Source organism: Apodemus sylvaticus, chromosome 1 (genome assembly GCF_947179515.1).
Source record: "Apodemus sylvaticus chromosome 1, mApoSyl1.1, whole genome shotgun sequence".
Lineage (NCBI taxonomy): Eukaryota > Metazoa > Chordata > Mammalia > Rodentia > Muridae > Apodemus > Apodemus sylvaticus.
This window is the reverse complement of record NC_067472.1, coordinates 58,391,275-58,410,683: the sequence shown is the minus strand read 5'-3', so window position 1 is coordinate 58,410,683 and position 19,409 is coordinate 58,391,275. Positions and strand designations below refer to the sequence as shown.

The 19,409-nt window shown below is 42.2% G+C and overlaps 1 protein-coding gene across 2 annotated transcripts in view; it reads left to right on the top strand.

The window, feature by feature from the left end:
- The first annotated feature begins 1,303 nt into the window (after positions 1 to 1,303).
- Pc (pyruvate carboxylase) overlaps positions 1,304 to 19,409 on the top strand; it is a 97,483-nt gene continuing 79,377 nt past the window's right edge. Inside the window, exons 1-2 of one of the 2 annotated variants that reach the window (XM_052193345.1) lie at positions 1,304 to 1,377; positions 6,459 to 6,495. In XM_052193345.1, the coding sequence (XP_052049305.1) occupies positions 6,493 to 6,495 (3 nt within the window). In that variant the 5' untranslated portion in view covers positions 1,304 to 1,377; positions 6,459 to 6,492. Of the gene's footprint in view, positions 1,592 to 6,458; positions 6,496 to 19,409 lie in introns of both variants that reach the window. The other variant, XM_052193340.1, reaches the window with a different exon arrangement.

Below are 19,409 nucleotides of genomic sequence, written 5' to 3'. Positions count from 1 at the left end.
TCCTCCTTAGAACAGCCAACTGCTGGGATTAGAGTTTTGTAGGGTTATGCCTGGCTTTTTTTGTCATTGTTGTTAGGCATATGAAGTCTTTGCTGCTATGGCTTGCTCACCACTCTTCCTAGCATAGCACCAAACACATATTTAGTGTTTAAAAGTAATATATGAATCTAGAAAAAAAAAAAGGAATTTAAATCCATATTTTACTAATAAATAGCTGTATTGGATCCATGCAAGGTAGGGGTTCTGACAGATAAAGAGTGGACCAGAAAGTTGGAATTGCATTTTTTTCTTTAAAAAAAGAGAAGCCATACTGTAGAAGCCCATCTTGAACATGAAATCTTCCTCCCTCAGGCTTCTAAGCACTGGTATTACATACCTGGGCCACTTTGCCCAGCATTCCAGTGGCAAGCTCTACACAATGGAGTCGGAGTTAGTAAGCAATTATTGTTTAACACGATGTTCTTACAATTCCTGATTGTCCTATCAGGAAATGGTCTATTTTTCTCTTAGCCTGATCAATGATGATGGTCTGTATTTGTTTACTTTCTGATCTATCACTGGAAGGCAGGATTTGGAGTTGGTCACTTTCACTAGCTAAACCGAACCTTCTAGAAAAAAAAAATCTTTAAGGTTCTGAGCGGTTCAGCTTTGCCGATCAGGAAACTGAGCTCAGAGCTGTGAAGCTGATGCTCCAAGGTCACACAGAGGCTCCTGACCACCACTCCCATCACGCAGCTTCTAAAGGACGCAGACACGCAATCCCAGGTGGTACCGGCGTTCTCTGCTTCCTCGTGCCCTTAGCTAACGCCTCTCCTGCGACCTCTTCTGCATCTGCCAAAGAGTCTGTGCATCTGGCAGCAGTGCTCCAACCCCCGTGCATGTTATGGTTGCGGTTTTAAGAGACACGTGCTACTCCAGTGAATGAATTGCACGTCCCCACCCCCGCCGACAGCCAATCAGGATGAGTTTCCAGCCGGACCACTTCCGCCTATTGCGGGCTCTGGCCGCGCCAGACGGCCCACGTGAGGCTTACAAGAAAAGGGAGTAGGCGGTGGCGCGTAGGGGGTGGGCTCTTTCCGCCTCTTCACCAATCAGAAGGTCCTCTGGGGACGCGGGGGGCGGGGCCGACATGAGGCGCCAAGGCTTAAACGCGAGGGGACGGTGGGTGCGGGGAGGAGTCCTGAAAGGGGGAGCGGTGAATGATAGGGCCATTCATCCAATCTTTGGAGGGGTTGGGCTGTCTCAACCAATAGAAAGTCTTACGGGCGGAGCCAGTGCTGCAGCAAGTTTGGTTGCGCGGAGACCGCAGCTGTTCTCTGTCAGTGGAGGCAGGGGCCGTCAGAGGCGGCGGCTACGGCTTGAGGCAGCAGGGCGGAGGTGAGTGTCCGCGGCGCTCTGCACCTCACTCTTCCTGCTGCAGGTTGCTGTGGGTGGAAGTGCACCGGCACCGGCGCCGGGGACGCTTATGTAAGGGTTGCGCGCGCCAAGGCGACGTGGGCTTCGCGAGTGTCGGCTAGAGGAGACGGCTGCCGGCGTTGCACGACGCGGCGCGACAGGACGTGCACAGTCCCTCCCCCTCCTCAGGCACTCGGTAGGCACGGACCCGCCCCCTCCTTTGCTCCAGGCTCCCAGGAGCCCCTGGCTGCTGGAGCATCCTTCAGGCGCAGGCAGCTCGTCCCGCCCCTCTGGTGGCACTTATTGGTCTCAATCCTGCTCTGGGGGCCCATTTTCCAGATAGAGAAACTGACGCTTCAAGCCCTAAAGTGCTTCGCGCCAGCTTCCCGTGAAGGCTCGAACTCCAGTCTGTCAGAATGGGGCGCGCTAATAGCCCCCCATCATACTGAATATGAAATCTATGCCGGGCGCGTTAAGAGAAACTTTTCCTTGTTCTTGATGTTTACACCATATCTTCGGGAGGAAGCTCCTAGGAGCCCACTGGGTTCCACTTTGGTTCAGGTGTGGAAGGAATTCTGAGGCTCCCAAGATTCAGTGATCCATCCGCCCAAAGCCCCTCAGGAGGTGTGCCCGGGCACAGCCCGTTATTTCTACAGCTTATAAGAGTTTATGAAGTGCGTTTGGGAAATGTCCTTCTGGGCAATCGAGAACCTCTGGCTTTGAGGACTTGTGCTTGCAAGTTCCTCTCAGAGTGACTTGCCCTGTGTACTTTGAGGGAGTTGGTTTTTCCTTTGCAGGGCTCTTTCCTCATCCCACAAGCTTTGGAATCAAGCAAGATTTCTAGGTTTCTGGCAGCTTTGAAAGGCTTAAAAATCTGAAGGTGTCTTAATTTTATGAAAGAGATCGTCCAGGCTAATTACTCCTGTTCTCCATCTGAGAAAACTGCAGCTCAAAGAGCCAACTAGATAAATGCAGTCCCTAGATCACAGCTAGAGCCCAGAATCTTTGTCCTGTGCCTTCCCTGTTGCTCCCTCACCCACTGCCTGCAGCAATCCTGGCTCTAGCCTCCTGCCTGTCACCCTTTCCCTGTATATGATGCAAATGCTCATGTTGGGGGTGGATATGCTGAGCCTTCTACCTGCTTTCAGCTAAAGCTTGTTATTTGCTTATTGTTCACTGTTAGCTCTCAAACTCTTCATTTTTGGAGACAAGATCTTGCAGTGTAGCCCAGGCTACCTTTGAGCTCATGATCTCACCCCCCACCCCACTCCATAATCCCCCCCCACACCTGTCCCTCTCAAGTGCTAGGGTCACAACCACATGACAACAGTTACATCTCTAAGCCTTTATTTATTTATTTTATTTTTGATTTTTCTACACAGGGTTTTTCTGTGTAGCCCTGGCTGTCCCAGAATTTACTCTGTAGACCAGGCTGGCCTTGAACTCAGATCCATTTGCCTCTGTCTTCTGAGTGCTAGGATTAAAGGCACTTGACCTGCAATCCCAGTGGCTACATACTACAAAGCACTCCTGTACCTAAGGCCCTGGGAACAGTGTAGAAGAGGGGATGGAAAGATTTTAAGAGCCAGAGGATCAGGAAGTTTGCTACAAGATTCTGTCTCCTCCTAATAATTAATGTCAGAAGTTATACCTAGAAAATCTCACCAACATGGGTGTCTAAATGTGATTTGATCAAAGGCAACACCAATGGACATACTAAAGTAAGTGGGGGTAGGGGAATCCACAAGGCTCCGATCCTGCACAAGAGCTATAGGCGATTTAGGAAAGCTGGGAGTGGGAGAGGTAGCCTTCCTTCCCCAGGGAAGAGCACACCAAGTGGTTCTTCAGTACCAAATGGCTATTCATGAAAACATATATACAAGTAACATAATATGGATGGTGGTAAGTGATATTTAGGAATATGTATCTACCTATGTATACACACACACACACACACACACACACACACACACACACACACACATATATATGCAATAACAGCTAATGAAAAACAGCCTTGAATTTGAAGAAGAGTGGGGAAGGACATATGAGAAGGTTTGGAGGGGGGAAATGGAATAGAGAAATGTAATTATAATCATCCAAGAATTTAAAAAAAGCATTTCTTTTTCAGGAAGGAAAAAAATACATGCAGAAATTTTCATTTTTTATTTTTGGTTTCTTTGTTTTTAATTTTTTTCTATTTTTAATGTATGTGAGTACACTGTCATAGTCCTCAGGGCATCAGATCCCATTACAGATGGTTGTGAGCCACCATATGGTTGCTGGGAATTGAACTCAGTATCTCTGGAAGAGCAATCAGTTCTCTTAACTGCTGAGCCATCTCTCCAGCCCATTTTTTTAAGAGTTTTTATGTAACTGAGGCTGACCTTCAACTCTCTTCATTCTCTTGCCTCTACTTCCCAAGCTCTGGTATAGGTGCACACCCAGTTCCTTCTTGCTTTTCTCTTGCAGTGTCCCAAATGCTGTGCTAGGTGCATGTCCCCCCAAATTCCACATTATCATCATTTGTGTCTCTAACACTGTCATGGGAACAAGACAGTGCTTAATAAATGTTTGGATAAATTTGAAAAGCCCAGGGTGAAAACCAATGAGGCTAGTAGGGCAGGAGCTGGGGAAGACGGAAAGAAGTCAGTTTGGGGCCATGGCTATGGTCAGAATCACTAGGAGGAGGTCAGTAAATTTGGGAGGGAGTCTCATCTTTCTGGCATGCTTTTCTATCTGAGCCAGATGCCTCATTCAGGTCACTGCATTTCTAGAAAATTCTTGTGGGCCTTCTCTTTGGTTGCCTCCAGCAGTGTGTTGCCTCTTTTGAATGAGCCCCTACTTTTTGTGTCCTAGAAGGGCCTGGCTGCTCCTACATTAGTGTTGACTTGTATAGTGAGATAGAACTAGTGTTTGAGACTGAAGTAGTGGCTGTTCTGAGGGTTAGAGGCAGTTGTGTGGAGAAAGTACCTCAGGCTGATTTCTTGTCCAAGGCATCCTGTGCAGAACTTGCACCTGCTCAGTCACTGGGACCTCACCTGAGCCTGTGGCTACCTGCCATGAAGGAGGACCTGAAAGTGGGAGATGGGAAATTGGCAAAGAGAATAAACTATTCATTCGCTGACTGAATGGGAAGTTTGCCTTAGCTGGCTTTCCAAGTGGTTGGACATAATGGACTGTGCTCGCAGTCCCAGCACTCATGAGGTGAGGCAGGAAAATCTGAGGCCAACTTGAGTCACATAGTGAGTTTCAGGTCATCCTCAAACTATACAGTGAGACCCTGTTTTCTTCTTGTGTTGTTCAACAATCAAGACTTTAATGTCTTACCTTTGACCTCTTGAACTCAAGGTCACTTCTTTAGCTGTCTTTGAGACTATTCTCTTTTTCTCAAGCTGTTTTTTAATGTCTGTCCTCTGCTTCTTATTTCTAGTGACCTTGTTTCCTTCAGGGTCTTTCTTCTTGTTCTGTCAAAATTTAAACTGTTCTTCAAAACTAGTGACTTTTCTGAATTAAACTTGGCAATCCATTCAGTTGTCTATGGTTCTCTATTTTAATATGATGATGATGTTATTAATTATAAAAGCCAACATGTATGTATTTGTGTGTTCATGTGTGTGTTGGTGTGTATGTGTATACTGCCACTCTATGATAGGGACTTTGCATGCTATCAATTCATTCAAAGTCATACAAGTAGAAATGGAGTGGCTGGAACTAGCCCTGGGTTCAGGTCCTGCTAGCTGCTTCTCATGTTTCATCCCATAGTTGTCTTCTAAAGTTGGTTTGTAACAGTTTATTGGCACTTTTTGGCAGTGCCTTTTGGTGTGGCTCTCTATGTAAGCCAGTACTCAGTAAATGTTTTATTGAATTAAATGCCCTAAACATTCTGTTTCATTTTGACATAATCTATCATGACAACTGGTTTTCTGTAGACAAGTGAGCTTGCTGGTCTCTCTCCCACTTTGCTGTTTATTGGCTTGAGGAGCCCATAGTGGTCTTTAGAAAAGAAGTCGTCTGCAGAGTATCCAAAGTAGCTGTACACTCCCTGGGGTGTTCCTGGGGTGGGGGTGCTTAAATGTTGAGGTGTGCTCTTAAGTATGGCAAGGAGAGGTTTCACCAAGAGAGGATATGAGGAGGTGGGGGGGGGGGTGAATAGAAGATGCATGGCGGGTCACGTACGCCTGTACTTCATTAGTGTCAAGTTGCACAATGAGATAGGCCAGCATCAGAGAATCAGAAGTGCAGGTAGCTCTTGATGATTAGGTGCAGCTGCCTAGAGAAAGCACATCTGGAGCTGGATGGAAGAGAGGAAAGAAAAAGCACTTTGAGGAAACAGCCTTGTGAGTTTTGTTCTTTCACGGTGGTTCCAGATGAGCATTATGCTTAAATGGTTATTGCATGTTGGCCCTCATCAAAGCACTCCTGTTCCTCTTTTAGTGCTGCCTAGGGTCTCATCGATATTAGTCAAGTGCTATATAATTACTGAGATACATCCCAGCCTTGTTTATATATATATTTTATTTTATGTGTATGGGTGTTTTGCCTGTATGTATGAATGTATATATACATTCTGTGTATGTGCTTAGTGCTCATGCAGCCCAGAAGGTGTCATATCCCCTGGAACCAGAGTCACAGAAGGCTTTGAGCGGTCATGTGCTTCTGGGAACTGTACCCGGGCCCTCTGCAAGAGCAAGTGCTTTTTTTTTTTTAACCATTGAACTATGTTTCCAGCCCCCCTTTACTTTTTATTTGGAGACAGAGGCTTTGAATTTGTAATTCTACTTCTATGCAGGCTTATGTGTAACTCTAGCTACTTGGGGGTTTGAGGCAGAAAGATCACAGATTCCAAGCCTCTGTCTTTTGTATCAGTTACTGCTATTGCCCACATTTTATAGATGACTGGGTGACAGAGCAGTAAGATGTGGAGTACAGGCAGCAGGGACTTTGTGACCCTTATAGGACAAGCAGTTCTGTGTGCTCCCAGTATTCCTGACATTCCTAGGTTCTCTGGGGAGTGTCTGGAGAAATGAGGATATTAACCTTTTTTTTCCCTTTTACTTCAGCTAACATCTGCCTTCTGGAGAGCTGACAGCACCAATGGTGAGTTCTGAGCCTGAGCCCAGGCCTGTCATTGGGTTACATGGGAGTTTCTTAAGATTGTGTAGTCCTAATGTACACATGGCATCTTTTAAGTTCAGTCAGTACAAAAGGCACACTCTTAGCTTTTGGAAAATCTCCACTTCATCTTGATCTCTGCATTTTTTCTGGATTTTCACAGGAAGGTGACATCTGGTTCCTTGTAAGTTCCATTTGGCAGCTAGCCAGCTGCAGCAGGAGGCCCTTTTTTTTCTGGAAGGGTGTGGCTTGGGAAGCTGGGCAGGGAATAGTGGTGCTGACCTACAGGAAGCATCCCTTTTGTGCAGCCTTTGAGAAGACCCCATATTAAGAGTCAGACGTTGGCAGTAGCACTCAGCTGTTAAGAGCACTGGATGCTGACTGAGCTTGGAGATGGTCAGCTGTGATGTGAGAGGGGGCTGTGTCATCTAGTTGTAAAAAACACTTGAGGCATTTCTCTGATATCTGGCAGTCAAAGGACAAGGGGTAAAAGCAGAATTGTCTCTTTTTCTGCCTACCCAGCATTCAGCAGCACTGTCCTCTAAAACTTGCCACTTTTGTTTGTTTTGTTTTTGAGACAGGGTTTCTCCATATAGTCCTGGCTGACCTAGAACTGGCTCTATAGACCAGGCTGTGGACTCAGAATTTCTCCTATCTCTGCCTCCTGAGTAAAGGCATGTACCACCATGCCCAGTGAACCTGCCACTCTTAAACACTTCTCTCTTAGGACTTCCCTAGGTTGCAGGTCACTGGGAGATCCATGTGACCTGCTCAGCCTGAGTTCTAATGCAATGGCTTGGGCCCACTTCTCTCTCTAGTCCAATTTCCCTCTGGTTTGTAAGAAGAGATACTTTTTCCCTTCCTCTAAGCTGTTCCCCCTGTTTCACAGCTATGGATCTTGGGGACTTTATTGTTGTTTCTACAGAGCTCCTGTTTATTGTGGAGTAGAGATTTCTCTATATAGGGATTTTTCTTGGTTTTCTACTAATTGTGCAAAGAATTTTCTCAGGATGCCCTTCCACGAGATCCATGAGTTCTAGTGTTCTCTCTCTCCCTCTCCCTTTCCCTCTTTCTCACCCTCCCTCCCTCCCTTCCCCCCTCTGTCCGTCTGTCTGTCTGTGTGTGTGTGTCTCTCTCTTTCTGTCTCTCTCTCTGAAGATTTTATGTGTATGAGTGTTTTGCCTGTGCACCACATGCATTACAATACCTGAGGAGGCCAGAAGAAGGTGCTATATCCGTTTGGAACTAGAGTTAAATTTGGTTGTGTGTGAGTATTGGGAATCAAACCTGAGTCCTCTGGAAAAGCAGCCAGTGCTCTTAGCTGCTGACCCATTTCTCCAGTCTAGAGACGTGGTCACTATTGAGATCTTCTACATTTCTCTTGTCCTAGGCCTTGGGTCAGTAGTAGGTGTTTTCAACTCTACCACACATTCTCCTTACAAAGTCCATGGAGAAAACCTGATGGGTACCCTTTGAAAATGGTCTATTCTGTTGATATGTGACACTCTATCATGTTTTCCACCACTCACTTATGTTTTCTGGCTCTGTACACTAATTATTCATATGGACCAAGGTATGGAAGAAAATGAAGCCCACAGAAGGTTCATGAGTAGAATACAGGGTGCTGATGCTGTTGTTTTTAAAAACTGTCATCTTTTACAGATGACAAATCTATCAGTTAGAAGAGAAAGTTAGTTGCCAAGAAGGGACTACTCCCAGGTCATTTGCTTCCTCAAAGTTTGTTCTGCTCCTCAGTTCCCAGAGCCCTGCTATTTCCCCAGAGCTTTCCTTCGTTACAGTAACCAAGACTCTGTCATCGTAGCTGGGCCCTTCCTGCTCTGTACCTTTCTCCTGGGGATCTCAGAAGGAAGTGGCTGTCTGATGTTGTTATTAAGTATACCACCAGAAGATAGAACCTAGGTTTCCCAACCCACCTCAGCCTGCAACTTGTATGTTACTTCTTAAATTGTCTTAAATTGTTATCAGGACTCCGGCCCAGCCTGGAATATGCCAAGGCTGCTGGAAATACCTTGCTCCAACTGTGTGAGTGTGTGCTAGGCCACATTCCTGTAGCAGCTCCTCTTCTGACTGACATGTAACATGACATCCCAAGCTGAGGTTGCAGGGAAAATTCCATGAACTGGCTGTGCTGAGTCATGCTTAAGTCTCCCTTTCTCCTGTCTGTCAGTAGTCAGTCCAGGGTCTGTTACAGTTAACTGTAAGACTGTCAGGCTGTCACTTCTTATATCTGCACTTGCTTTACATTTTTGAGTTTTTTCCCCACTGACATGCTATCCATTGATAAGAATTTATTAGTAATAAATCACTAAAGTAAATGTCGTATTTATTTTGAGAGACATTCCTTTCATGCTTAAGAGAACTGAGGTTTTGGAAGCCTCAGTGACTGGGTATGTTTCCATGAAGGGTGAGTAGCATGTTTCAGTGAGGTTCTGGGTGCCACAGCACAGCCTGACCTTTGGAGCTTTGAGAAATGCCAGATCATTCATAGTGATTTTGGTTAAAAGGGTTTTTTGTTGTTGTTGTTGTTTGTTTTTTGAGACATGGTTTTGCTGGGTAGTCTTTGTTGGCCTCAAACTCACAGAGATCTGTCTGCCTCTACCTTCTGAGTACTGGGATTAGAAAGGCAGGCACTACAATGCCAAACTGAAAAGTGTGAGTTTTGAGTTATTAAAATTGAAAATTAAAACATCTAGTTCTTTTAAGGACTTTTAAGTTTAACTCTCTAAGTGTAAACACTGAAACTTTCCATTCTATTTATGATTTAGAAAAAGTTAACAATCACTTTGAAAGGCCTTTTGATTAATATTAGTCTTCTTTGAATAATCATTAAACTCATTTGGAAGTTTTAAATTGAATTTATAAATTATAGTCACCTTTTCTTAATTATTTTATTATTTCTTCCAATTGCTTGATTAAAAAATCCCTTAATATTTTAATTACTCTTATAAATCTAACAAATTAAGCCAACTTTTAAATTGTCTTAAACATTTCTGTTATGTTTTATTTATTTATTTTTTAATTTTTAGGGTTTTTTGAGACAATATTTTACTCTGCTACCTGCAAGCTCCTATACAGTACAAGCATAGCCTTAGGAGTGTTGGAATTGCAGGCATGAAGTGCCACGGTCAGCCCTATCCTGGTTTAAGATTTATTTTATTTTAATTTGTGTGTGGGGGGGGGGTGGGGGGAGACTGTGTCTATCTGTGTGTCTTTGCAGATACACATGGAGGCCAGAGGAGTCAGATCACACTGGAGCTAGAGCTGGTAGTGGTGAGCCACCTGTCATGGTGCTGGGAACTGAACTTTGGTCTTTTAGAAGAGCAATGCTTTTAACCAGCCTAGCTTGATTGGAATATTTCTCTGTCTCCTCCACTCTCAGGTAACCACAAAACTTCTTTCTGTTCATGGAGGTTGGTTTGAATATTTCTGGAACTTTCCATGGGTAGATTGATTTAGGATCACTTCTATTTTGTCTGCCTTATTTTACTCAGTATAATAACATGTCTATGTATCAGTAATTCATTTATTCTTACTGCTGAGTAAATATTCTATAGCTTAGACAACACATGATTTACCCCTTTACTTGTTGATACCAACACTTTCAGTCACTTTCAGTTTTTGGCAATTACAAATAAAGTTGCTGTATATAAGTCTGATTTGGCAAGTGCTCTAATGGTGAACTATGCCTTGAGATCTAAAAATTGATTTATACTGGTTTGTTTGTATGTGTGTGTACATGCAGGCGTGTGTGTGTGTGTGTGTGTGTGTGTGTGTGTGTGTGTGAGTGCGTGCTCCCATGTGTGAATGCTAGTTAAGCAGTCTACAAACTGAGCTACAGTGCCTTGCCTATGTTCAAGGTGGTTTGTTTGTTTGTTTTAATGGATATTTTTCCTTTGCCTAACAGTGGAGTGGTTGGATCACAGGTAGCTGTTAAAACCTTCCAAAATGGTTGTTCTGTTTTATATTCTATCAGTAATAGAGAATTCTAGTCACTTTCTGCCCTCTCCAGCATTACAAATCATCAGTCTTTTCAATTCAAAAATTACAAATTTAAAATGTATACTATGTTATTTCATTGTGGTTTCAACTTAGATGCCCCTAATGAGTATCAGGAGCTTCCTGATAGCCATGGGGAATGTTTTTTCATGTGTTTATGTGCTATGGGGTCAGTTTTTTTCCTCTTTAAGACTCACTATATAGCCCAGGCTATGCATCCCAGGCTGGCTTTTAACTTGTAATTCTCCTCCCTTTGCCCCCCCAAGTGCTAGATATAAGCATGTTCCACCATGCCTGTCCAACATTATGTAAAGCATACAAAGTACCAGCTAGTGCACAGGTGGGGAGCTGCTAGGGACGGACTCCAGGGCACAGGACAGTAGGCATTGCTCTACTGCTGGGCTGCATCTCAACACAACAGACTCCTTTCTTTTCTTTTCTTTTTTCTTTTCTTTTCTTTTCTTTTCCTTTCTTTTTTATTATTTTATTTTTTTGTTTTTTTCAAGATAGGGTTTCTCTATGTAGCCCCAGCTGTCCTAGATCTTTCTCTGTAGATGAGGCTAGCCTTCTTGAACCTAGAGATCCACTTGCCTCTGCTTCCTGAGTGCTGGGACTAAAGGCATGCATCACCACTGCCTAGCAAGATTTCTTTTTTTTTTTTTTAAAGATTTATTTATTTATTATATGTAAGTACACTGTAGCTGTCTTCAGACACCAGAAGAGGGCATAGATCTCTTTATGGATGGTTGTGAGCCACCATGTGGGTGCTGGGATTTGAACTCATGACCTTTGGAAGAACAGTCAGTGCTCTTACCCTCTAAGCCATCTCTCCAGCCCCCTCCTAGCAAGATTTCTAACACCAAATTAGTAACACTATGTCTTTAACTCTGCACATACACACTTAAGTCTACATCTTTCTAGAATTCAGAAGCTCCTGAATACAGAAACAATTATACTCACATTAATTTTTTTCTTTGGTTTTTCAAGACAGGGTTTCTCTATGTAGCCCTGGCTGTCCTGGAACTCACTCTGTAGAACAGGCTGGCCTTGAATTCAGAAATCCACCTGCCTCTGCTTCCCAAGTGCTGAGATTAAAGGTGTGAGCCACCACTGCCCAGCTTCACATTACTTTCTTAAGAAACTTAAGAAAGAATTTCCCCTAAAACTGGATATTTTCCTCATAATTTAGGGACCCTTGGCCCATATGAAATTAGGTCTTAGTATTTGAATATGGTTATGAAGTAGATCCATTATTCAATACTGTATTAGTCAGGGTTCTCTAGAGTCACAGAATTTATGGGTAGTCTCTATATAGTAAGGGAATTTGTTGATGATTTACAGCATGTAGTCCAACTCCCAATAATGGTCAGCAGCAGGTGTGAATGGAGTCCAAGGATCTAGCAGTTGCTCAGTCCCACAAGGCAAGCAGGCGAAGAAGATAGAATTTTCCTTCTTCCAATGTCCTTATGTGGGTCCCCAGCAGAGGTGTGGCCCAGCCACCATACCTGGATCTTGGACTTGCTTTGTCCCAGATGACCTTGAACTCAGAGATCTCCCTGTCTTAATCTGGGATTCATAGTCACAATGCCTCAAGATCTCCATGCCAAGATCCAGGTCAGAAACTTGTATCTTCCAGCCTCCAGATTAGGATCACAGGTGAGCCTTCCAGTTCTGGATTGTAGTTCATTCAGATATAGTAAAGTTGACAGCCAGAAATAGCCACTACAACTACCATTTTGCCTCCTCTAAATAGGGTGGTCTTACAGTCCTTGGGCCCTGCTTAAACACCATTTCTTAATTTCCTCTCTTGTATCTCCAGTTCTTTACCAGATGCTGAAAGCATTTGATTTAGATACTTAGAAGGGATGCCTTGGCATGGGCCGCTGAAGCACCCTCTCTCTCCCATACTTCATCACATCCCCATAGAACATATCTTATACATTCTTTATCTTTTTATAAACACATCACTTATGGCTTTATTTCCTGCAACACAGGTAGAACTTGAATACAAAGTAAGTAGAACTTGGGTTCTGTGTAGCTGTTAAGATTTCGTTTGACCAATGATCAGTTATAAAATTCATGTCAGTGACTCAACGGGTCTAGAATTTCCCTGTCTTCCAAGTCTAGTCCTGGTTTTTTACTCACTATTTCATACTTTTTTTTTTTCAAAAAGAAGCAGTGTGGAATGTAAGAATTACTTTTTGCTCAGTCAGGATTAGTTAACAAGAAGTCCTTCAACTAAAATTGGTGCTACCTGTAGTCCTTCCTCTGATAGATAACCTGGCCTCTCCCTGACTTCCTAATGGAGAGTTACTAGTCTTTTTGAAGGAATCATTGTCATCAAATCTCATTATAGATCAGATCTGAGATGGTGAATAGATGTGGGATTCTTGTCTTGGTTCTTGGGTTGGTCCCAGGAAATTTGTAGGGTTAAAGGGTAGATTTCTGAGAATTACTCCTGTGTTGTATCTCTCTCAGTATCTGGTGCTTATGTGACCTTATGTGGATAAGTGTGAAGATCTACTGAGTTCTCAAGAGAAAGACCTTTAAGTTGGAAAGAAATTGGCAAGAATACATTATAGATCCTTCCTCAGCAGGATTCTCCCACCATAACTGTTTTGAATATTTTTAAAGAAATATTTATGTATGGGTATTTTGCCTGCCTATATTTGTCTATGTACCACTTATATTCCTGATGCCCAAGGAGCTGCCAACTTTTAGATTTGGGCACTAGGCATACACATACATACATGCCGGCAAAACATGCATACATATAAAATAAACCTTTAAAAAAATCATTGTCAAGTGACATTTAACCTGCTTTCTTTGTAAGAGTTTTATGGGTTTTTGTTTGTTTGTTTGTTTGTTTTTTACTATCCAACATTTTGTTTTGGAGTGTTTTCAGTTATCTGTGCTTAACCTGTTTCCAAAAAAACATAAAGTGTAAAATTCCACAAATAATATATGTTACAAATTACTCACCATTCTTAGTAGCCTGATAAAATCTCTTGGGTGTCCTGCTCCTTACTTCCTGGGATACAAATTACTTCTTTGCTCAGTAAATCCAAACTATTTAGGAAACCCAGCTGTCAGCTGCTGCATGGCCTTCTTGGTTGTCAGTCAACTGTGCTGGAGTAAAGGGCTTGAGCAAGTGATCTCTCCTTGTGTAGAAACCTTGCATTATGCCACCATGCCTGTGCTGTCTGTCTTTCTTCATCTCATCATGTAGACGGTGTGTGATCTCACATTAGCAAAAGAAAAGTTAGAATAAGTCAGTGTGATAGTTTACACTTTCAATCCAAGCTCTTGAGAAGCATATGGTTGCTAAGCATGTCTGTAACTCCAGTTCCTGAGTATATAAAGCCCTCTTATGGCTTTGAGGGCACTGTGCATACATGATTGACTATTTAACAAATTTCAACCAATCAAAACCAACAATCAAACTTCAACAGCAATCAAAAACCAATGACCCACCATTCTTCTCAGAGCCCTAGCATTTATGTACCCTCTGAAACTCCCCAGAATTCCAAAAGTCACACAATTGCAGAAACTGTCCAAAGCTGGCAAAATCATACCACCACCAGAGCATAAGGTCAGCTGTTATGGACAGTCTGAAGCAGCCTCACATCCCCACACCTGGGATCAAAACAAAAAAAATATTCTTATAATAGTTATGTGTTTTTTAAAGAAGATAAAATTCTAAAATTGTCACTACATGTCCCCATTTCTGTTTTAAGCCTTTAATTGTGCTGAGTGTAGTGGAAAATTATAAACAGACATTTTCAATGAAATAAATGCTTTCTGGGTCATTGGCCAAGGTTTTCAGGTGATCACTCTTTCTCAATTCTAATCTTTATTGGTTTTGATGATAGCTCTTTATTTCCTGTAGAAATATAAGCAAATTTGTGTCCCCAACACAAAACTTTTGCAGGCTTTCATTCTGATGTTAACATATCCATATAGCATATAGCCTGATTTAATTCACTTCTTGGCTGACAAGAGGCAAACAGTTTCACTTTTTGTTGCAGAGTCTCAAGCCAGGCCCCCAAGGCTGTTTTTCTGATGGTAAGAAATTGCCTTGGATCTGTCTCTTTTGAACTTATATTCATTGGTCCAATGGCAACCTTTGCCACATATCCTAAAACCCCTGGAAGCTTAGGCCTTCTTTCAGATTTATATTTAGGAAAATCATTGTCCTTAGAGATACCTTGTTTACCTTTCTGAAGCAAAGTACCATATTTCTTGTAGTTAACACACTGGGCATTTTGAGATTTAAGGCCTTTGTAGCTTGGTCACAATGTCTTTGCAAATGACTGTATTTCCCTCCATTGAAGCACTAGGCATTTTGATATTGGAGATCTCTATCTATAGCTTGCTGTATGGTACATGTTAGAACTCATATCAACCACATCCCTTATCCACTTGTCCATAGGCAATGTATACACCTTTAATGGTCTAATAACTTTTTTATGTTCATTATTCAAATTTTCAAATGCCATTGTTTCAATCCGCATTGCCTTGCTTCAAGATCTGAAATGACTTTGTTTGCAGTTGAGACTAATCTGTGTAAAAAGTCAGTGAAGGCTTTTCCAGAGCCTTGTATATAATCTTTGTAAATGAGGTGAACCTTTATGGGTTCCTCAATTTTGTCCTGACCTCTTAAAGCCACTAAGTGACATTGTTCTATAGTGGCATCATCAAATCAAATCTGTTTTTGTATATCAGAGTATCACCCTTTGCCCAGCAACTAACTGGTCGTTGACTATATTCCCCTTGCTCTATTTCACTGCTCAATATTCGAGGCTTCTTCTCTCTGACATGTTACCCACTATTACTGTGGACCAGCCTCTAGTACAGCTGCCACCAATTCCTTCCAATCTTGGGGAATAATTCTATTTTGAGTAGCCCAGTTATTTAGAATTTGTTTCACATAAGTCTCGTGCTTCCTATATGAGACCACAGCCTGTTTAAAACACCTTAGTTTAACATTTCTATAGGATGCCATCCTATTTCGTCATAACCTTCTTCTACTCCATTAGCAGGCATATACTGTATGACTACTGGGAAAGCTGATGGTACTGATCTCTTCTTTACCCCAGGCTGCCCCTCCTCCCACTCTGGCAGAGCAGTTGATCTGAACTTAACCCTTTCTTTCAAAATGGACTGTTTCATCAGCCTGTCCTCCTGCCTTTTCAGCTTTTCTTCAGCCAGACCTCCCTCTGGCAATTTCTTTCCCTCTTTCCTCCTGTGGGAAACTCCTGCTCTCTTGCTCAGTCATTGATTCTGAGCCTTTTTGTTCTCTTTTGGCAATGCTCCTCGCTTCCCAAAAGCTTCCACCTCCACCCACACATTTTCCAGTTGCACAGCCATTCTCCCAAACTTTTTTGAAATAATAAGGAAGAGGAGGAGGAGGAGGAGGATCCCAGAAAATCCCCTCTAAGAGCAGAACCATGGGGAGATATCCCACCAGTAGCAGCCACAATAAATTTTTTTGGCTTCTTGGGGTGAAAAAGAGCCATTCCTTCATCCCCTGCCATTTCCTCTATGACGTTTGAAGCCAAATTTCCCATTCTGCCTCGCTCCATGTCTGGGTGCCGCTCACTTGTAACCCAGGCTTTTCGCTACTTTGTGGGTTCATCTTTCTTCCATCCTTCTTCAACCCTTTTTTCTTTCACCCTTTCAACCCTCTAACACTAGATAGGAGGGGGAAAAAGATAGAGAGGAAAGGAAAGAGGTCTCTGAATAAAGTCAGGGATCAGACAGGGGTGATGTTATTGTTGGGTTACTTCCTGGTGATTTGGGAGTTTTGAGTTTTTTGGGGCAAGTTTGATCTTCACTGTCAGGATATCTAATTTGTTCTTATTCTTGTATCTTCTTTGTTTGTGCCTACTTATCAAACCAAGACCAACAACAACCAAAAACAGCCAACAACCTGCCACACCCTTCAGGGCCCTAGCATTTATATACCCTCTGAAAAGTCCCTAGAATTCTAAAGTCACATAATTGCAGAAAGTATGTGCAGCTGCCAAAATCAGGCCTCTGCCAGAGCAGGAGGAAAATCAGTCAGCTATTGTGGATAGTTTGAAACAGACCCATATCCTATACCTGGGATTAAAACAAAAACATATTCTTATAATATTACTGTGGTTTTTGATTTTTGGATTTGATTTTTGGATTTGGTTTTTTTTCAAGACAGGGTTTCTCTGTATAGCCCTGGCTGTCCTGGAACTCACTCTGTAGACCAGGCTGGCCTTGAACTCAGAAATCTGCCTGCCTCTGCCTCCCAGAGTGCTGGGATTACAGGAGTGCGCCACCACCGCCCGGCTTGTGTTTTTTAAAGAAACCAAAATTCCAAAATTGTCACTGCATAGTGTAAGTTATAGAGATTCATATTATTTTCATAGCAATGTATTGTTCTAACTTCTATTTTACTAATTATTACTTTTAACTTTTCATAATGCTTAACCTATAAATTAAACTTTATTATGGGAAAAACAGTTAACATAGGGTTTAGTATTACTGGAAGTTTCAATCATGCCCTGGACATCTTGAAATGTATTTTCATGGACAAGGAGGACATAGACATGGACAATAGTGTTAGGGACCAACTTCACTGTATGTCTGCAGGAACTCTAACTATAGTCTCACTGCCCCTATGATTTTATGTTTCTCTTTTAATTGATGTAGGGATACTGTGATAAAGTATATGAGTGAAAGTGTGGGGAGGGACATTTCTTGTGTATCCCTTTCCTGTGTGTGCAGGCATGGTGTTGCATGTCTTTAATCTTCGTACATGGTGGGCAGAGACACAGGCAGATTGGTCTTTCTCTGAGTTTGAGACTAACTTGCTCTATGTAGTAAGTTCCTGGTCAGACAAAGCTACATAGTGAGACTCTGTCTTATAGCAACAACAATGACCACAGCAACAACAAAATATGTGTGTGGCAGGGGGTGGTGGGATGGTGGGGGTGTGCAGCTTGACAGATGGCTTTATAGTTAAGAGCATTTGCTACTCTTGCAGAGACTTGCTTATATTGGTTCACAACTGCCCATAACTCTAATTCCAAAGAATCTCATGTCCTCTTTTGGCCTCAGGCACTATAAACACAATGTACATAGAGACAAGTAGATGTGCATGCATGCCAATAAATGCTGAGGTTTGGTCTTTTGCTATGTATTGTAATGCTAAAATACTGCTCCCCCCAAGGCCTAGTTGCCCCCAGAGATGAGAGAATCCTCATGTAGATCCAAGTGACACTATGTAACCTTTCCCCCCAAGTTATTCCTGTTGGGCAAGTCAAGATGCCAACAGCCTATATCTGGGCAGGACATGGGCAGGGGTTTTGATTCTTGGACTTGGGGTCTAAAGAGAGACGGTGAGGAGAGAGGAAGGAGAAAAAGTGTGGGAAGAGGAGAAGATGCCATGGGTTAGATGAGTCATGAAAATATGGCCTTGAGGGCTGGCCATTTGCAATTAAGAGCTTCCCAGATGGAACATGACAAGTTATAATTTGGGGTTATTGATGGGGAAGTAGATTCTATAGCTTAGAGGGTAGATATCTGCCCAGCTTTAATGCTCTTAAGGCTTATTATCAATATAAAAAGTTGTGTGTCTTTTACCTGGGAATTGAATGATCAAAGGCAGGGTAGAACCCCAATGTGCAATTAAATATCTGTTACAAAAAATACTTTTTAAAAAAAAGCATTTGGTTCCACAGCTGTGGATTCAGACAAGTTTTTTTTCCTTGTCATTCTCTAACCAATAGAGTATGGTAGCTGTTTTCATGGCATTGATGTTGATGTAGGCATTATAAGTAATCTAGACATGAAGGTTACTAGAGGATGTGTGGGGGTTATATGCACATATGCCATTTTATATAAGGAACTTGAACATCTGCAGATTTTGACATTTAAGATGGGACTTGGAATGAATTCCTCCTCATATACCTAGAGATGATTGTCATTGAGTGACAGCAATCTAATTTGAGAAATACAACTTTAAGTATAGTGGATCAAACAAGTATGTAAAGGTATTCAAATGCCTGTTCTTACAGAAATCAGGAAGTCATCAAAATGTCCATCAGAAGATGGTTGTTCTATATGTATTCTGTTTGGGATTATGTGATATGGCCTTTAAATATAGCTCTTGTACCCTAATCAGACAGTCACTCTAGTTTTATTACCACAGAACAAGACCCATGAAACTTTCATATAAAATAGTCTGTAACATAAAATCTGCAACATCTCCATTTTGTTTATATTAGAATAACATACTGTGTGTTTTTCTGGATGCTAGAAATATAACTTTGCACTTCAAATTTTTTCTTTCCAGTGTATTTTAGTTTAGTTTAGCTTTGGTTTTGAGGTAATGGGATTGACCCCAGGACTTTGTGTATGTTAAGAAAGCTAAACAGGCTAAGCAAGCATTTCACTATTGAGTTATACTCCTAGCCCCTTTTAATATTTAAATAATCTACTCAAATAATTTTTTATTTTTAAATAGGGAATATCCCCCCTCTTTCTTTTTTAAAAGAGGGTTTCTCTACATAGTACTGGCTGTCCTGGAACCACTATGTAGACTACATTGTCCTTGAACTCACAGAGATCCACCTGCCTCAGCCTCTCAAGCACTGGGATTAGAGGTGTACACCATTATGCCAGACTGAGAAGAATATTACTTTGTAATAGTAGTTGGAGTTTAAGATCGAGTACAGTACTTAACTATTAGAGTTTTGCTGTCTTACCTGTTTTCTCTGAAAGTTTGTTCTGGAGGTTGACAACCCCTTTATAAGTCATACACAGAAGAAAAAACTCATTAGTAGAAACTGTTCCCAAAGAAGCCCAGATAGTAGATTCTCTAGAACCTTCCTAATGTTGTCACC